Source organism: Aspergillus costaricaensis (genome assembly GCF_003184835.1).
Source record: "Aspergillus costaricaensis CBS 115574 unplaced genomic scaffold BO79scaffold_4, whole genome shotgun sequence".
Taxonomy (NCBI): Eukaryota; Fungi; Ascomycota; class Eurotiomycetes; order Eurotiales; family Aspergillaceae; genus Aspergillus; species Aspergillus costaricensis.
Window position 1 is genome coordinate 342,243 of NW_020291804.1, and position 17,355 is coordinate 359,597.

Below are 17,355 nucleotides of genomic sequence, written 5' to 3' on the forward strand. Positions count from 1 at the left end.
GGGGTATATTAACTAGTAGTATCAATCGGTTCAAATATAAGTACAGGCATCAGCACTGGAAAGACTACAGAATGTCAATCGGAATGGCGCTGGCATCTCTTTGCTTCGACGTGTGCTGTTTGCTCAAAACCAGGTGCTTCATCATGTAGTTCACCACGCACTTGATGCCGAGTTCTTCGCCTCTGCGCACGATGTAGCCGTTCAGATATTCGATCTCGGTCGTCTTGCCGGCGCGTACGTCCTGAAGCATCGAGCTGTGGTTCTTCGCTGTCTTGCTGGCAAGCTGAGTAACCATCCAGCGCAGTCGTTCTGGGGAGAATCGGCTTTCGATGCCTGGGATGCCCTGTAGTTCGGGAAGGGCGCAGATCACGCTCGAGATCTCATGGAGGAGCAATCGCGTCACGCGCGTGAAGCTGTAGTTGTAGAGCAGCTCGCCATTTTCGCAGTTCATCACAGCTGTCAACGGGTTGATGACGGCGTTCATCGCCAGCTTCTCGAGCTGGTAGAGCATAAGAGCGGACGGAGTCTCCGCGACAGCAACCAGTGGCGGAGTGAGAGTCATGGTCCGCAGGAGGTACTTGGTGCTTGCGGCCCAGTCATCCTCATTTTCGCTAATCGGAGTTGTCGAGTTTGAGGGCAGGGCCGGTCCGAGAATGGTCGTGCCGATGCCCGTATGGGCGACTTGGAATGGTTCCTTTCTGCGGGCCAGCCCGTGCGAGACAATGCCTTGCATGTAGTTCGGGCGTTTGCGGGGATCAGGGAAGACCTTTTCGTTGAGCTCATCGATGACGCCCATGCCGTTCTGAAGTAGTAGGACCGTAGAGTCGGGTGTCAAACGATGCTTAACGGATTCCAATGCCATAGCTGTCACCGGCGCCTTGACACTAACGACCAAGCATTCGATGCGCTCCTCATCTTGGACAGACCCAGCCAGGGACCCTTCAACATCGACCTCGTCGACACGAGCTATGGCTTCCCCGTTCTTTCCGTTTTTATCCCAGTATGGGAATGCATGCCATGCTTTGCCATTCAGGACGTTGACATCGAAGCCCGTCTTGATATCGTCCAATCCATTCGAGTTGATTGCTAAGCACTTTTTTCTCCCCAGCCATGACTTGTACAGATTGGGGTTATGCAAGAGTAGAGTGACAGGCGGAGGTGACGGACGACTTGCGAGAGAGTGGGCAACAAATGTGCCTACATTCCCAAGGCCTAGGATATGTATGCGTCCAGATAGTCGGCGCTTTCCACTGTCTTTCGACGCTTCTTCGGCGTTCTGCATCCAGGTCGATACGAATCGACCATATGATTTGGGATGCAAACTACGTCTTTTAACAAGACATAATTCGCAGACTGTCGTCCGCCGAAGCGGACTGCGCCCCAGTATGTACGACACTTTGACGGCTGGAGAGTAAATACAGTGAGTTCGAGTTCACGCACCGTACAAGCTGAGAGGTGATGGTAATATAATCACCGTCTCATTCTAAGATGAAGCAAATGACAATTGCCCCAAGGACTCACAGTCCTAACAACGATATGCAAACTAACAGGAAGATATAGATCGAGAGTGAAGTCGGCATCGCATGAGGGAGAAGGCGGACAAATAGCTTTTCACCGCCTTAGAGACCGCCCGTAGATAAAAAATCGACATTATCCGCTTCTTCTCAACCCAACATCATCGATTCCTCCCCAGATATTCGTACACATAATCAAAATGGAGGCAGCAGACCTACTTCCGCTGATTGAGCAGCTGGATGACAACATCGATGATCTTGAAGAGGCTTTGAAGCCCATCCTGGACAGCTCCGTGGTGGAGACGTCGAAGAAGCTTCCGGTGATGGATAAAGCGAAATTTCACGTCTTGGTGACTTACGCGCTGGAGTCTCTTATTTTCTGTATGTCATTACCGCCCGATGGAGCAGAGATATTTGCTAATTTCTACAGCGTATCTGCGTCTTCACGGCGTCAATGCTAAGGAACACTCCGTGTTTAGAGAATTAACTAGAGTCAAGCAATACTTTGCGAAGATCACCGCGCTCGAAGCCGAGCCGGAAAAGCGTACTCTAACTCTTGACAAGCAGGCTGCCAGTCGCTTTATTAAACATGGTCTTGTGAGTTACTCCTACACGGCACATTTGAGGGTCGAGGCTAATTGAGTAGGCTGGAAATGACAAAATCGACCTGGCGCGCAAGGAGCAGGAGGCAAAGGAAAGGGCACGCGCTCAGTTAAAGGCATCGATACTGGCTAAAAAAGCAGGTGCTACGTCTCAGCAGTCATCGCAGAATGCGACAAGCAACTCCGAGAGTGAATCCGAGTCCGAGGAGCTTGTGAAGCCCGCACCTAAGCCGTCGGGCAAGAGCACTGATGATAAGAAGAAGCGCAAGGATAAGCAGAAGAGGAGGGTCAGCAAGGAAGAGCACAATGATAACAAGAAGGAGCGGAGAAAGAAGAAGGATGAATTGCGCAAGACGAAGAAGTTGAAATGAGGAGGTAGCGATATATGTCGATCTGCCGGCTGGACCGGTTGAGGGGCTGTCTGTTACTGGGATTGCAGCACTTCAATAACGAGTGACACGCAACCATCTCAGCAACAGATATTGTCTACAGGCTTGCTGCCACGAAACTACTAAAAGTACACATGGAATGATGATACCCACCGCATAGAGGATAGCTTCAATGAATCCGTTGAAAGACGAGTACAGTAACGAACCGGGTAAATGCCATGGTCACAGTAGACCTGATGTAGGAACGGACAAAGTCTTCCATAGACTACTATACGATTCGAGTCATTCAGTCAAAGCAGTGGCGAGTGACTGACAGAGAGAAGATGTTCATGCTCAGCCCTGTGGATCATGGCAATGCAGTGAGTCACTGCCGGAGTTAAACAGAACATGTGCGGATAACTTCATAAGACTGGAGTATTTATGTTTCCATATGAGCGGCCGAATATAGCACGTAGATGGTCTCTCCGGGGGCCACTAAGGTTTTCAAGCATGTGTATCATAGCAGCATCCTCTGCAGGACTAAAAGGGGTTTTTGCTTCTCTTACACCTCCACGTGCCCAGGGCACAGCCGTAGAGACCGCCAGACGACCACTTCCCTCTGAACGCTTGACAGCTTGGGCGACGATGGGGAGGACACCGACAACTCCAACTCGGATGACTTCGTCAACAACAACGATGGTACAGACTCCAACAACGACGACAATGCCAGCAGCTCCAGCAAACCCGACAAACTCACCGTGCACCTCGCGGCCCTGCTCCACGGAATCAGCGACTGAAAGTATCTTCTCAAATCGCAAGAAGCAAACGCAATTCCACCGCACAAGTTAGTCGAGCATATTCTCCTTTTGCAACGGGACGGATTCGGTGCTTGGAAACCGGGTCCAGATGATCGTCTCGCATGTCTCGTATACGATGGAGTGTAAGGATCTGTCCCGCTGTACGGGAGTTAATTGGCGAGGAGGGGTATGTTGAGCTTGTGATTGTGCAAGATGCGGATCGCCTGGATGCGTTGGAGGCTGTAGGGATCGGGCGGTGTTTTACGTTCTTAGGTGCGAAGGGCAGGGATATGTTGAGGAGTAAGGAAGAATGGGAGATGGGGAATCCGATTAGGCATATTGGGGAGAAACTGGAGAGGTTGGAGGGGATGATGAAGACGGGGGATGTGCACGGCTGAAGGTCTGAGAAAGGGTTCTTTTGATTAGAGTAGGAGGTGGATATGGATGGATCTGTAGATGACATGTCCACGCACAAAAAGACAACAGAAAAATGCGACGGGAGCCTCGTCAGGACAGTGTTGAATAAATGCGGCGCTTCCGTAAGAATAATCATTGCTAGATCATCATCCCCTGCACGGGATGTTGCCAGGTAGGGTCATGCCTTGGTATTCCCTGATTACCCTACCCACTGCCTGGGTTGAAACGAAAAGGCTTACCTTACCCACGAAAAAAACGCCAGTACCGCCGCCAGAGAGGCCTGATAAAGTTGGCGGATCATTGCTCAGGAAATTGTATGGTATTGCCTCGACTATCTAGATGGAGGTTTAATACATACATAGCCCCTGGAGGTATCCATATATTCCAAGGTGAACTGAACTGCAAATTGTAGGGCATGGCAGAATCACTGTTCAAAGTCCAGTCCACATACTTTTTCCTTTCTTTTCTTTTCAACTGCCAGGCCCGTAGGCAACATCGCCACTAAAAATAATCCACGTGCCACGAGCCTCGGAATCGTCTCCATCAGGATTATAGTCAAGCTTGTAACACGTGCTGGATTTGAGCTGCTGGCCCAAATTGTTAGCCTTGCACTCGTCCCAAAGAGACATGATCCCAAGGTTCCAGTCCGACTCGCTGAAGACAGGGTAGATGGAGGAGGCGACCATTTTGCCGCCGTCGTACTCTTCGAGGCCCCATTCTGTACAGTACCCCGAGCTCTCCAACGGATCATCATCCCATTCGTAGCCGGCTATAAGTTCGCCGCAGGAGTCATCTTTGTAAAAGTTCATTTCAATGTGGAGCTTGTTGGAGGGGGAGTGGAACGTTGTTGGCGTGGCGGAGATGGAGGTGGCGGTTGGGGTTCCGTGTGATACGCTGGTGCTGGTGCTGGTGCTGGTGCTGGTGCTGGTGCTGGTGCTGGTGGTAGAGTCGCTGGCGCTGGTCGTTGTACTTTTGGATGAACTATGCTGGGTGCTAGTTGTTGTTGTCGTCGTTGGCGGAGTGATTGTGATCGTATAGCCGGCCCAACGCGTGGCATCCCAGACACTCCGCTGGCTGACGATGCTGGCGGAAATGGACTCTAGCACAGATTGCGCCTCTGATGTCTGCGAGGTATACACGAAGCTATTGGTGAGTGTCGAGTAAGTCCCGGTTGTACTGATTATGGTTGTTGTTGTGGATGGAGTGACCGAGCATCCTTCAGTAGGAGCACATTCAGTCTACAGCAGCCGTGCGAGTATTACATTAGCGTACAAAGAATGAGTTTGAAGGAAGACAGGACAACTTACCGTGCTCGTAGTAGATGAAGAAGCCATCCCCGATGTCGAGAAGCTCTTCACAAACACAGTGCAGACATCGGCCGTCTTCATGGAGCTGCAATCGTCATTTGTCGTATCACCGGGTCCAATGAAACCAGTGCTCCCGCCGCCACCGCCGCCGCCTTCTACGACGCAGGAACCTTTGTACAAATTGCTACGTTAGAAACGAAACGAACGTGATGCATGTGACTTGCGCAATGTTGAGCCTCTTACCAGTACCGCAACCGGGTCCACAATAGTGTAACCCGCAGCCTCCTCCACACCACCAGAGACCACAGCCCCCATCACAACCGAACAGGCCACACTTGCCATCGCAGCCGAAGAGCCCACAGTCCAATGTTCCGCAGCCGTCACAATCTCCATTAGAGGAAGAGGAAGAGCTCGACGGCGGTCCAATAACGACGTTTATGGGAGGGATGGTACTTGAAGGGTCCACGGTGGTATGTGTCGCTTGAGGCTGGATAGTCACCGAGTGTGACGTGCTGTAGAAGACCGGGACGACAGTGGTTCCAGTAGAGGTCGACTGACCACTGCCGTCTGATCCTGACGGAGTCGATGAAGAGTCACCGTGACCGATACAATAATAGTAGTTGAGCCAGACACCGTTGGCACAATCGGTGCCGATGTCCGGGTTCCAAGCCTCAAAGTCCGAAGCAGCGATGTTATTGTTCGTTTCAATGCTCCAGCAGGAGTCCCCACTTTGAACTTGGTAGAATTCCGTGCAGCCACTTGCCATGTTGGCTGCAATGGGCGACGGGGTCACTACCGTGGACGTGGTCGAAGTGGGACCGGCAGTCGTAGTGGCCGGAGATGTAATTGTACCCGTAGCTACTGGCGCAATCGTTTCGCCTGCCACCTGGCTCTCGGCAACATCAGTATAGTTGACGGTGGACTGGGGAAACGGAGTGACGCTTCCTGGAAGCTCAAGGACCAGAGATGGCGGTGTAATGCTTTGAACAGGGCTCAGGAAACCGCTGGTTTGATTGCTAGCGATGGTCAATGGCCAGAAAGGGATCGCGGTCACTTCGAATTCAGGAACCGAGATAGTCGTTGTGGTGGTAGAGAGCCCTCCGTTGGTGCTGACCAGCAGAGATGTGGTAAGCGGCGGCCAGCTTATCGTCGTCGAAGTCGGCAATGGGAAGAGTGGCAGGACGAAAGTGCAGGGAGCCTCGCAGGAAATCTCGGGAGCATCCTCATCCCAAATGTTGGATGAAACATACAGCTTTCCGCTTCCACCCGCAGGGAAGAGGTCGGTAGCATTGGAGATGGATTCTGCAGCCTCAGGGTCAGTGGTTCACGGTTCTGCAATGCGAGGACTTCGAGCCATCGTACCAGAAAGATCGCCAGTGCTGTCCTCGTCAACAGCCCATGCAAAAACGCTACAGAAGCAATGGTGTCAGAAAGAGAACTGGAAGAAAGACTTGGATTTGTGCACTGTGAACTTACCCTCCCATGCACTCTGCGTTGGCAAAGTCCAATTTCATCTGAATCGTTTCGGCGTCATCATACGCAACCCATTGGTTATCATCATAGACCGCGATTTTGACAGCCGCGGCCGAGTCGAGCCACACCGTTGGATTTCTGGACGGATCATCGATGATATCCATGATCTCATCGTATGAAAGCATGCCTTCGGTCTGCGTGCATGGTCCCGGATTGCCTAGGCTATTGTGAGATTGAATCTTTAGCAATGTGGGAATGATGACAAGGACGTACCACCGACGGTGAAAGCACAGCCAGGCTCCACGCACGACGGATCCTCCAGTGTGTAGCCTGCGAATGATAAGATACAAACTTCACGTCATCAGGGGAGCGGTGATGCATACTGCGACCATAATAGCCAAGGCCAAGGTTCACTTGACTCGACGAGATATTGTTGTGCCACAGTAACTGCAGCCCTGATTCAATCATGGTCAGGTTGGTACTAGCATAGACATAACTTCCGATGGAATCAATTTTAGCGTCCCAGGTGCCATAGATATCGTAAGACATGAAGTTGAACTGTATCCAGTCAGACTCAGTTTAAAAACAGGTGGTGGAAGTTCGAAAATCGCGAACGTACCCAGTCGATAGTCCCCGCAATCTTTGCAATGTCGAAGTACTGCAGGTACCAGTAGGAGCTTGGTAGAGTAATTGACAGTCCATAGGAGCTTCCCAAGGCAGATCGTACATTTTGAAGGAACGAGACGAAGTTTGCGTAGTCGGCTTCGGTGCCAAACCGATCCGACGCACCGGGGTATTCCCTAGAGAGATCTCAGCAAACGGTGCCATCAGCACAGAAAGAGCCAGTAGCTCTGAAAGGTATAGTTACCAATCAATGTCAACGCCATCGAAGCCATACTGGTCCAGGAAGGCAACGAGAGAGTCGAGAAACGCCTGCTGAGCCGTCGTCGATGCAGCGAGAGTAGAAAAGACGTTTTCATATGCTCCAGGATCGTTCATAGCCCATCCACCAATGGAGATCCAAGCTTCGATGCCGTACTTCTTGAGGGCAGTGAATCGAGCGTAGAGATCTGTTTGGTTGGATTCCATCGGCGCCAACTCATACGTATCCGGGTTGATGTATAAGAAGGAGAAGATCAAATGAGTGTATCCTCCCACAGGAATCTAGAAGCACGGTTAGCAACAGAATGGCCTGTTCCGTGCAGACTGACAATACCTCTTCTGGGGTCATCGCTGAAAAGGAGTTAGCACATGGACATGTAAACCGTCTTGAAGGGGCGGTACTATTGCAGGAATGATCGAGGTTAAATGCCTCATAGTAGCCAATTCGCCTCGTGACGGACGAAGAACCTGAGCATGAAGGGGAGGTCCAAGTGATATCTCCACAGAAATCGGACGATGTGCCACCTAATCAATTCACGTCAAACGAGGGAGTCCTTATGTTTCCGTCTGTTTTGGATCTTACAGAAACCGTATTGACTGCAGCAGACATTCAAAGGGCATGACTGAGAGGCTGAATAGTTGGAAGCTGGTTCGATGGTGATCAGCAAACGAGGTTTATTGGGCTACCAGGGTTGGAATGTCAGATACCCCAACTCTCTCCCCATCCTGGATAGCCTCCAGGGTTGCACTCGGCCAGATGTGTACAAGTGCCGTTGGTGCTGGCCGCCGCGACACAAGTACTTCCACAGTAATCTGGGCCATATCCACAAACTTGGGAAACGCTTGAGCAGCAACCCTCGGTACAAGGGTTGTCCTCTGAGCAAGTGCCGTCCGCTGCTTGAATTCCAGGAAGAAGCAGCAACAGCTGCAGAGCTGTTTTCAGCTTCCGATGAGCCCACATTGGTAGAACTGGATCATGCAATGATTCTCGTCGGGAAGGGATGACAGGAAGATATAAGTAAGGAGACGAGACGCTAGTCTTCGACAGGCTGGAGACCAACACGCTCTGCCCGTGGTTAATTTGAATTGATCATTGATCGATTGGATCGCTCGGTCACCTTTCCCATACGCAATCCTCTTGGCCCGCTAAATTTTTGCACAAGCCATTACAAGCCCAACAGTATCGGACCGCTAAGCCTACACGAGGCCGAAAAAGTGGCCCCCGAGAAGTTGTGCTCCAGGAACTCCAGGATGATTATGGGAAGAAGTGGATCGCCTCATTTTCACCCTGCATTAGGGCAAAGACGAACCACGCTACGGGACCCTTATAATATTTCCGCAGTCGACAGATGCTTCAACCCAGTGGATCCAGTCAATAAGTAGTTAGTTACAGTCTCCGGCGAACACCGAAATGATCTATTCAGAGCGAGGTTTTAGTGGTAATAGGTATTATCACAGGAACTACCATTGATGGAGTAATCAATGTCCGGAGGTTATGGGAAGAAGTGGACCACCTCATTTCCATCCTGCATTAGGGCAAAGATGAACCACATTACAGGACCCTTATAATATTACCGCAGTCGACAGATGCTTCAACCCCACGGATCCAGTCGATTAGTAGTTAGTTACAGTCTCCGGTGAACACCGAATTGAGCTATTCGGAGCAAGGTTTTAGTGGTAATAGGTATTACCACAGGAACTACTGTGACTGTAGTAATAAATGTCCGGAGACTCTAGTCTGGTAGTCTATATGACCAGGAACACCAATCCATTCAACGTATAAGATGCGCCCTTTTTTCCTGCTCGGCAATCAAGCCCTGGATAACCACACCCCTGCAACCGATCTTTGCTTCAAGCAATGCGTCTCTCTGCTTTCTTCCAAGCCTTCTGGGCTGTAGCGACAATCAGCACTGGACTGGTGGTTGCTGCGCCCAGGGGCCAACCCCATGCTTCCCTCAACAAAAGAACGACAACCTACTTCTGTGACAGTTCTGCAACTGCGACCCTGACATATTCAATCGGTGAAATGATAGAAATGGTCCTCTGTCTCGCCCATATCCAATCTTGAAAATCGATATTGACCATGATCCTCTTCCCAGTTGACGACCGCCATTGACCGCACAAACAGCCTCCAAGTCTTCCTCGCGGATCCCCCAAACCACATCAGCGGCCAGGGACAATTGCTGCAGTCCACCTTCTATACCTTCGAGGCAATCTTCGGTCAGCTGGAATACGGCGCAGGAGATGGCCAAAATGACGCAGCAATCGCCAGAGTAGAACAAGTTTTGAGTATGCCCTGTTTGGAAAAATCTGGAAGGTCAATTGTCCCTAACTGACCCTTGCATAGGCATTGCTAAGACTATGCAGTCTTCTCTGCGGACTATCGGCTCCAATGAGCACATGGAAATATACTGCAGTGACTTCTGGCTCGTGGAAGAGGATCCCGAAGGAGATATCAGTCGTGAGAACCCTAAGCTTCCCGGCTCAATCTTCACCATGAAAGACTCAAAAGACTGACTGACTGATTGCTCGGTCGCTTTTACAGTGATCAATCCCTACCTTTACTGGGACAATCGAGATACACGGACAGGGCCCCGTGCAATGGATTTCGCAGTGGCAAACGGAATCTGCCGAGACAAAGCGAGCCACTATGCATGGGTGGACCCTTACATGTCTTCCAGCCAGACCTCCAGTGGACAGACGACCGTGATGACCCTGTGCCAGGATTATGTTTCTCAATGGGTGTCGAGGCATCAGTCCAGCGACACGATGACTGCCGCTTCCCAGCAGAACTACGCGGCCAATTCGGTCCATATCAATCAATTCCAGGGCCTAACAATGAGCACGGCTTTGATGCACGAGTTCACGCATGCCCCGGCTATTGTGGGCGCCAATTACCTGAGTATGTCATTGTCAACCCCCCGCTGTCACCTCTTGCAGCTCTCATAATTCGAAATTCCTGCCCGCTAATTGCTTTGCCAAACCATGTAAACAGTCGATGAGAAATGTGAAATCGATGGCATCAAACAAAGCGCCTATGGTTGGGACTGCATTCGACAGCTTGCGGCAACACCGAGCACTGCCATGAACAATGCAGGTATGAACTGTCCGATGCTCTCCATCTGCCTAGTCCAAGCTTCGCATTGAATAGATAATTGTGCTAATCGTATGCATCTTGCTTGGCCAGATTCATTTTCGTTCTATATCAGCGGTGAGTTGCTTGCTCAGCTAACCCTAGGCTCATTCTTCTTCTCCCTTGAGCTCTAGCTAATATTGGATTCGGCAGCCATGTACTTGTCAACGAGCGATTGGTCGACTGGGTTCTCCAATCCCATTCCCCAGGATACAACTCCTGCCTACGATGATGGTCTTGCGAGCATGATGTCCAAGTTGACGATTGACTAAGGGCGCTGTCTGGGCTCGGGATCTTCAAAGTGGGCTTGACTATCCCAAATACCAAAAAATTAGCTCTCGTGCTCATGCCTGTCGGCTTGTTGGATACTTGTAGCTCACTTGATCAATGGAGGTATTTTGTGAGCGAATGACTCGCAGCATAGTCCTTTCTACCATCAACAACACTTGCTCACCATCCTTAGTAGGTCCATGCCCATGTAATCTTAGTAAATCAAAATTACAGCACAGAGATAGCATCAATTACCGTATATGACTCAAGACCTGTAGAGGGCGGAATGCCTAATCAGTTTAGGTACCTAGGCTAGCAGTTATCTGTAGGCAATTATTATTGAGACTCAACAAAACTCCCGTTGGACTCTACCGTTAGCCTAGTAACAGGGTTAATAGCCCCTGATTAGAAATAGTACTCTTCAGACAAGGATCCATACTCTAAATAGGAAAATAGAACAATATCTATTTTAATTTCTTATTGTCCTTAAGTAATTCAGATACTTTGGGAGGTTTGTCGAGTCTCAATAACAGCTGCCCAGACCTTTAGTTTGCTGGCATAGTCGATCCACCCAATAGCCTTAGTTTATCAGCCCCGCCAGATCAAAGTTACCCAGACTCCTAGTCGAACCACCCAATAGCCTTTGAAAGGAAGGGTTTGTCTGCCCTGCCAGATCAAAGTCAGCAGTGGGTCAAAATAACTGAACGGTAAGGTAAGTTTCACTTCTGTGAGGTGGTCTGTACAGTGTACAGACTACGCCGGCCCCGTAAGTAATGTAACTAATTCACCCTTCCCCATTTACAACAGTCGGAATCAGGATATCTCAACCAAAACCATTAATTGGTTTATAGATAGCAGTTTCCACGTGAGTCAATTTTCAACCTCAACATGTTCAACACTTATGTTGCTATCACGCCCCGCCTCAAAAACATCGCTTACAATTCGAGAGAAGCCTTAGCCGACCATCTGCCCGCGGATCCAGTCCTCAGTATTCTGCAGTTCACATATCGCCGGGGCGTCAACGTCGCAGAGCCATCGCAGCGGGCACACGTACTATGGCAAAAGTCGCTGAAGTTTGTCTCAACAGTCCCTGGGTTTCAAGGGATGTACTGGGCCCCAGTCGACCACACCTCGCCGCATCAACAGATCATCGTTCTAATCCAGTGGGACAGCGGTCATGGCTGGAAATGCTTCCAATCGTCTCTGGGCTTCAGCATGATGCTCGGTTATATCGAAAGCATTTCCAACCGTTGCATTCAGTCTGTCCTTCCTGTTAATCTTCCCATATCGGACAGTCTCCTGGAGCTGGTGTCTTTCCGGTTCGGGTTCTCCGATGAGGATGAGTATAACCAAAAGCCCGGTTTCAAATCCAAGTGGGAAACGGATTTCGCTCCCTTTTTGAACAATACTTCTGCCAATGTCGAGTCGGACTTGCTATATTGTTGCGGGGAATGGCTTGAGGCAGATCAGGCTTCTGAAGACCGGTATTTTGTCGGGCTGCTCTTCTGGAAACCAGATTCCCAAGACGGGCACCGGCACCGGCGACAGGCCAATGACCACAATCTAAGGATCCGAATCGCACACCTCGTGGAACATACGGCGGAGGTAGTCTCAGTTTACACGCGCCAGCTCAACCAAGTCAACGTGTCTTCCGGAGCATCTATAGAAACGCTAGGCCTCTCAACCGCCTCCCCTTCCCCGGTCTCTGTGAATGGGCAGTTTAACTCCAACCACCCAGTATTTCAGTCACACGTGAAGCGCGAATACAATATCGATGAACAAACATTCTCGCAAGGCCAGGATCAACGCCATCTGGAATCCATGCGCCAGGCGAGACAAACCCCCCCTCAGCGCATTGCCGGTGGCCCCGCTGGTACTTGGTACCCCATGGGGAAAATCTCCCAACACCATCTGCCCCAGTCACTTGAGTACAGCGGGAGACCCACAATGGACTGGATTTCCTTTCGCGCTCAGCGCGGGCATCCGGCAGTGGAAGCGGGTGGTGCATTCGAGGATCTCCGTCGAAAACTCTGGGGGATGGGGGACTGTCCCCGCATTTTCTGGGGGAAATGTCAAGAGAATAAGGGAGAGGGAGAGGGTAACCTGATCTCATTCTCATTGTTCATAGGTATGTCAGGTCTCGAGACGTATTCAGCAAAAAGATGCAGCCTTCTAAATAGTTCCCTAACACGATTTGTCCTACTGCAAGCTCTTGAACATTCTGAACACCCTAAACACCAGAAGCCCGAAGCAGAAGCAGAAGCAGAAGTCCGAGCGCAACTCCAACAGTGCATCCGGGAATTCAAGGATGCATGCGGGGATGCAATCCAGGACCTATCCCACCGCCGAACTCCCAGTTTATTTCCCTTTCCAAGTGTCCCTCACTCCATGGACATGGTCGTTTTCGACGTCTCTCCGAACGAAACGGACCAATGCTCATTCGGATACGCCTTCTCCAATTACCAAGCGTACGTTACAAGTTTCTTTTACAAATATTCCCATCTCTTGGGCAAATTTCGATTACTAACATAACATGCCAATCTTGACTGAATAGAACCACCCGTCAAACGCAGGTCGTCGGAAGTCTCCACAGTCCTTGGTCTGCTTTCATGCCCCGGTGCCAAGGATGGCTCAGTGACTATGACTATAAGTCTCCACCACAGCAGAGCGAGCAAGAGCAGCCACTGCCTGTTCAATTTATCTCCATCTTCGAGTGCGAAAAGGAAGGGGCTCGCGAGGAGTGGTACCGCGACTTCGCTGAACGAGCTCAAACGCAGTATGATCTTTTAGGCCATATTGTGGATTGGCTGCGGACTTTGTCCACGCGGATCACTATCCAGCACTTGGTTGTGGAAAAGGAAGATCCTTGGATGACTGCAGACAGATTGGCAAAGGCGCAGCGTCCGCCTTCGCCACTCCCACCATCCATATTTGATCTACCGCGGGCTAGATAGGCTAACGAGTAATTATTTGGGTGTGGACTCTCATGTCACGGTTGGAAAGGCGGCCGTTTCTGGCCCCCAAAGCGGTCATTTTTCGCGTCAATCTCACAGGCCCTTTAAATTCTAGTTGTGAAAATGGAAGAATTAGTATAAGCGGGCCAAGCAGAATCATTAGGCTATATGCAAAGCGGCTTATCCCCTATCTGGCGAGGTTATGGCACAGTGACTATTAGATACAGACTACTATTTTATGAATAATTGAAAAAATATACTATACTGTATATATATATATTTTTTTGATCATGTGTTACAAACTATTATGGATCATCTAGTACTATAGTAACATGGACCGCTGCTAATCTATTCAGGTTAGATATAGAGTCCAACAGGAATTTTATCAAGTCTCAATAACAGCCGCCTAAAATGGAATCAAAATGATAGTAATCCATGATATATCCCTCAATTTCCATTCCAAACCCATCCATCCTCGGCATTAAAGCAACGATCAATCGTAAGCGCCGGGACCGGCAGCTGACCTAACGCCCGAAGCAACCAATCAGGAACGGGAGAATAACCAGGGCGATCGGAGTTTTCGAACTTTCTCCGCCCGACTTTCGAGCTTCTTCTTTTCCGACTATAAAACAACTCTCTCCACCCGCTTCCCAACACTTTAACTCACATACAACATCCAGACCTACACCTTCTCCTTTAACCACCCTCCTCACAACCACAAAAAACAACACACAAAATGCCTCGTCAACGCCGTGGTGCCGCCCCTACTCCCGCGCGCAGCGCTCCCACCCGCCCTACCGCTGCTCCCGCCAGACCTGCTGCCGCCCCTTCTTACGGCCAGCAACAGCCTCACTCCACTGCTGCTCACCCCCAGCAGCAGCACCACGCTGCCCCTCCAGCTGCTGCCCCCGCTGCCACTCCCGCCGCTGCTCCCGTCCAGCAAAGCCAGGGCCCCGGTCTCTTCGGCCAGATGGCCTCGACTGCTGCGTACGTTGCCACACATACATCCCATACCCTGAAAACACCCACCCATCCAGGAACCCAAAAGCTAACCAATGTATATAAATAGTGGTGTCGCCGTCGGCTCCTCCATCGGCCACGCCATCGGCGGAATGTTCTTCGGCGGTGGTGGCGGCTCCAGTGCTCCCGCTGAGGCTCCCCAGCAGGCTGCGCCGGCTCCCGCTCAGCCCATGGACAACGGTCTCTGGGCTGGAAACGCTACCAACAGCTCTTGGGAGGCGCCGGCTTGTGCCACGGATGCGCAGAACTTCCGCAAGTGCATGGATGAGAACAAGGGTGATTTGACGATCTGTGGATGGTACTTGGACCAGCTGGTAAGATCTATTGCCTTTTTCCTTTCTGGGTGGGGGGAAGTGTTGGGTGATGGTGGGCATATGCTAATGGGTATTGTGTTTATAGAAGGCTTGCCAGGCTGCTGCTAAGCCGTACTAATTGGAGACTGAGTATCGAAGGTGATTGATGATGGTGGATGAGATGAATGATTTTCTTATGGATGGATGGGCAATATATGGCATAGTGGTGGATTAGCCCGTTATTTCCCTCTTATTTTATTTTATTATCTATTACCCCCTTGTATAACATATACCACTTTGGAAGCTTACTACCCTTTTTTTTTATGGGTTGGCTATGTCTGTGATGGGCATGCATGCATGGACAGGAACTAATTGAAAATATAGATAAAAAAGGATCATTCCACTCTTCATGTGTTTCTGTTTCCATTCCTTTGGTTATGGTGCTTAGATTTGTAGATGATAAATGATAATATATAGGCTTATATCATTCTCATAGAGGTACATACATGCTTCGCTGCAAGCAAAGGAAGTAGTAGGAGTTTGATACATACATGGCAGGAACTTCAGTATATTGCACTAGAACATGGCTCACTATCGTCTGTCTCCATCATTTCGAGGCTGAAAGTTCAACTATATACAACCGTTAGCATATGAACACCCATCTTTAACATCAGTACTCACCTGATTCCCATTATAAAACTGCCGATCATCCCCCTCATTCTGCGCATCCCTCAACGTCCGAATGATCGGTCCCCTGGATGCATTCACCCGTCTACGCCCCGCATCATTCGACCCCGACGAAGCCGTGCTAGCAGCCGGCGTAGTCTCACTGCCCGACGACTGCGTCGTTCCATACCCAAAGAACGATCCCACAAGCCCTGTCGCAGTACCAACCGCCGACGACACCAGTCCGTAGGCAGACGACACCGCTCGGACTGGCAGACTCGCACCCGCGCCGGAATATGCCTCCGTGTAGGACTGGATCGGAACCATGACCAGGTTGGCGGAGCTGCCGAGTCCCAGCTCGGCTAGAGTTTGCTCCTCGTCGGCAATGGTGAGGGTGCGATTCGGGAGAGGCGTCAGGATGTGTTTGAGGTTGTAGGGGCTGCGCTCTTCCATCTGACCATCAAGCCAGGGACGAACGTCGTTGCGGATAGTCTGGGTGGGAGTGAAGCTGGAGCGCACGGAGCTGCCGTCGAAGAGACGCACTTGGAGACGGTATTGCTTCGGAGGGGAGGGTGGGCGCCGTTCAGCGGGTTGGGTGGCGGACTCTTTGGGGGTGACGGAGGATGGCTTCTCTTCGGGGGTGGGCTTAGATTTGGGCTTGCTCTCTTGTGTGACTGGTCGGGGAGTCGGCTTAGGTGCTGGTTCTTGCTTCTTCTGTTGTTGGAGTTTCTTGGTCGGGGACGGACGTTGTTGCTCGGCTCGCGCATCGTCTACTCGTCTCTTTCCTTCACGAATAGCTGCATCGCGGGGTTGCTCTGGCTCAGTTGTCGAGGGCTGGGGTGCAGGCTGAGATGGAGCTGGTGTAGGAGTTGGCTCTGCGACAGGCGCTGGTGCCGGTACAGGCGCAGAAGACACAGGTTCCGGCGCAGGAGGAGACACAGTCGCAGGAGCATCAGAAGCCACCGGTGCAGACGTCGTCTCACCCCCAGCAGCACCTGCACTCCCTACATCCTGCTGAACCGGTGCGCGACTCTCATCCAGCTTCACAAGTAGGCGATCGCGAAAGTCCTCCTTGGAAATGTCCGGCACGAGGTAATCGCACATCATACCATTCCTGCGACGGTCAACAACTTCCCTAACCCAAGTAGTAGAGCACGTACTTTATCACGACGACGGTAGGAAACTTGACGATGGGACAAAAAGAGGCCAGAAAGCCCGCTTCCTGACTACCTTTGGTGAAGCGCAAGAGGACAGCTCTCGATTGGAGTAGTTGCGATAACTGCGCAGCGTTAGCAGATGCAGGAACATATGTATACAATGTCTTGAATACCTCCTCATCAAACGTAAAGTAGCTCTCCTCCCATTCTGTGCTCGTCTGCTCATCATCTAAGTAGCCGTGTCAGTACTGCGGAGTATCGCCGAGCTCCAGCATCCCTCTCTTCAATGCCTGTAGAAAAAAACAAACCTCTAACGAAGCAAACGACAGCCTTGCTCTCAGCGACTGCCGCAGCGATACCCTCCTGTAAGCTCCCAGAGTAGAACATCTTGCGTCTTGCTTCCCGAGTATGTGAAGTAGACAAGTGACAATGAAGCTAGTGGTTACGGAGCTACCGACTGACACCCGCAATCGATAAGCCGACAATCCGCATCGGCGGAAAA

The 17,355-nt window shown here is 50.8% G+C and overlaps 9 protein-coding genes across 9 annotated transcripts; 5 read left to right on the plus strand and 4 right to left on the minus strand.

The window, feature by feature from the left end:
- Positions 1-19: 19 nt before the first annotated feature.
- On the minus strand, positions 20-1,530 carry BO79DRAFT_207088 (ketopantoate reductase family protein). Its single transcript, XM_025682107.1, has one exon. The coding sequence runs from the start codon at positions 1,280-1,282 to the stop codon at positions 65-67; it is 1,218 nt and encodes a 405-aa protein (XP_025543465.1). The 5' UTR covers positions 1,283-1,530; the 3' UTR covers positions 20-64.
- Positions 1,531-1,583: 53 nt separating this feature from the next.
- Positions 1,584-2,643, plus strand: BO79DRAFT_235232 (Sas10/Utp3/C1D family protein; the record flags this gene model as incomplete). The annotated part of the gene is made up of 4 exons (XM_025684459.1): positions 1,584-1,595; positions 1,694-1,895; positions 1,945-2,111; positions 2,161-2,643. The coding sequence occupies 4 exons, from the start codon at positions 1,584-1,586 to the stop codon at positions 2,485-2,487; spliced, it is 708 nt and encodes a 235-aa protein (XP_025543466.1). The 3' UTR covers positions 2,488-2,643.
- A 210-nt stretch (positions 2,644-2,853) lies between these two features.
- BO79DRAFT_251137 (uncharacterized protein) lies at positions 2,854-3,281 on the plus strand (the record flags this gene model as incomplete). Its single annotated transcript, XM_025685852.1, has 2 exons — positions 2,854-2,864; positions 3,119-3,281. The coding sequence occupies 2 exons, from the start codon at positions 2,854-2,856 to the stop codon at positions 3,279-3,281; spliced, it is 174 nt and encodes a 57-aa protein (XP_025543467.1).
- On the minus strand, positions 3,103-3,776 carry BO79DRAFT_54689 (uncharacterized protein). Its single transcript, XM_025689406.1, has one exon. It carries the CDS (start codon positions 3,742-3,744, stop codon positions 3,292-3,294), a length of 453 nt encoding a protein of 150 aa, XP_025543468.1. The 5' UTR covers positions 3,745-3,776; the 3' UTR covers positions 3,103-3,291.
- Positions 3,777-4,693: 917 nt separating this feature from the next.
- Positions 4,694-8,242, minus strand: BO79DRAFT_104102 (glycoside hydrolase; the record flags this gene model as incomplete). The annotated part of the gene is made up of 11 exons (XM_025677888.1): positions 4,694-4,936; positions 5,006-5,175; positions 5,249-6,307; positions 6,368-6,414; positions 6,482-6,695; positions 6,752-6,808; positions 6,862-7,036; positions 7,098-7,278; positions 7,347-7,642; positions 7,763-7,885; positions 8,075-8,242. Coding segments are annotated over 11 exons (2,733 nt in total), but the record flags the coding sequence as incomplete, so codon positions are not given.
- Positions 8,243-9,151: 909 nt separating this feature from the next.
- BO79DRAFT_275070 (putative metalloproteinase) lies at positions 9,152-10,765 on the plus strand (the record flags this gene model as incomplete). Its single annotated transcript, XM_025687642.1, has 7 exons — positions 9,152-9,398; positions 9,460-9,649; positions 9,708-9,821; positions 9,906-10,262; positions 10,356-10,457; positions 10,548-10,571; positions 10,647-10,765. The coding sequence occupies exons 1-7, from the start codon at positions 9,219-9,221 to the stop codon at positions 10,763-10,765; spliced, it is 1,086 nt and encodes a 361-aa protein (XP_025543470.1). The 5' UTR covers positions 9,152-9,218.
- An 862-nt stretch (positions 10,766-11,627) lies between these two features.
- On the plus strand, positions 11,628-13,819 carry BO79DRAFT_242935 (uncharacterized protein). Its single transcript, XM_025685244.1, has 3 exons — positions 11,628-12,891; positions 12,973-13,231; positions 13,318-13,819. Exons 1-3 carry the CDS (start codon positions 11,652-11,654, stop codon positions 13,715-13,717), a joined length of 1,899 nt encoding a protein of 632 aa, XP_025543471.1. The 5' UTR covers positions 11,628-11,651; the 3' UTR covers positions 13,718-13,819.
- A 540-nt stretch (positions 13,820-14,359) lies between these two features.
- On the plus strand, positions 14,360-15,439 carry BO79DRAFT_166292 (coiled-coil-helix-coiled-coil-helix domain-containing protein). The gene is made up of 3 exons (XM_025679310.1): positions 14,360-14,704; positions 14,787-15,051; positions 15,137-15,439. The coding sequence occupies exons 1-3, from the start codon at positions 14,454-14,456 to the stop codon at positions 15,167-15,169; spliced, it is 549 nt and encodes a 182-aa protein (XP_025543472.1). The 5' UTR covers positions 14,360-14,453; the 3' UTR covers positions 15,170-15,439.
- Positions 15,440-15,519: 80 nt separating this feature from the next.
- Positions 15,520-17,246, minus strand: BO79DRAFT_235237 (UBX domain protein). The gene is made up of 5 exons (XM_025684460.1): positions 17,162-17,246; positions 17,027-17,082; positions 16,857-16,975; positions 15,712-16,810; positions 15,520-15,660 (listed from the first exon to the last, which is right to left on the minus strand). The coding sequence occupies exons 1-5, from the start codon at positions 17,238-17,240 to the stop codon at positions 15,622-15,624; spliced, it is 1,392 nt and encodes a 463-aa protein (XP_025543473.1). The 5' UTR covers positions 17,241-17,246; the 3' UTR covers positions 15,520-15,621.
- Between the last annotated feature and the right edge of the window lie 109 nt (positions 17,247-17,355).

Bases quoted from the DNA above. Each gene is read 5' to 3' on its own strand.
- BO79DRAFT_235237 (XM_025684460.1), bottom strand. From the start codon at position 17,240: ATGTTCTACTCTGGGAGCTTACAGGAGGGTATCGCTGCGGCAGTCGCT. The intron at 17,083-17,161 runs GTTTGTTTTTTT...ACGGCTACTTAG, and splicing joins TGTCGTTTGCTTCGTTAGAG to ATGATGAGCAGACGAGCACA. The intron at 15,661-15,711 runs GTGAGTACTGAT...GGTTGTATATAG, and splicing joins AGTTTTATAATGGGAATCAG to TTGAACTTTCAGCCTCGAAA.
- BO79DRAFT_242935 (XM_025685244.1), top strand. From the start codon at position 11,652: ATGTTCAACACTTATGTTGCTATCACGCCCCGCCTCAAAAACATCGCT. The intron at 12,892-12,972 runs GTATGTCAGGTC...TCCTACTGCAAG, and splicing joins CTCATTCTCATTGTTCATAG to CTCTTGAACATTCTGAACAC. The intron at 13,232-13,317 runs GTACGTTACAAG...TTGACTGAATAG, and splicing joins GCCTTCTCCAATTACCAAGC to AACCACCCGTCAAACGCAGG.
- BO79DRAFT_166292 (XM_025679310.1), top strand. From the start codon at position 14,454: ATGCCTCGTCAACGCCGTGGTGCCGCCCCTACTCCCGCGCGCAGCGCT. The intron at 14,705-14,786 runs GTACGTTGCCAC...GTATATAAATAG, and splicing joins CAGATGGCCTCGACTGCTGC to TGGTGTCGCCGTCGGCTCCT. The intron at 15,052-15,136 runs GTAAGATCTATT...TTGTGTTTATAG, and splicing joins GATGGTACTTGGACCAGCTG to AAGGCTTGCCAGGCTGCTGC.
- BO79DRAFT_54689 (XM_025689406.1), bottom strand. From the start codon at position 3,744: ATGTCATCTACAGATCCATCCATATCCACCTCCTACTCTAATCAAAAG.
- BO79DRAFT_207088 (XM_025682107.1), bottom strand. From the start codon at position 1,282: ATGCAGAACGCCGAAGAAGCGTCGAAAGACAGTGGAAAGCGCCGACTA.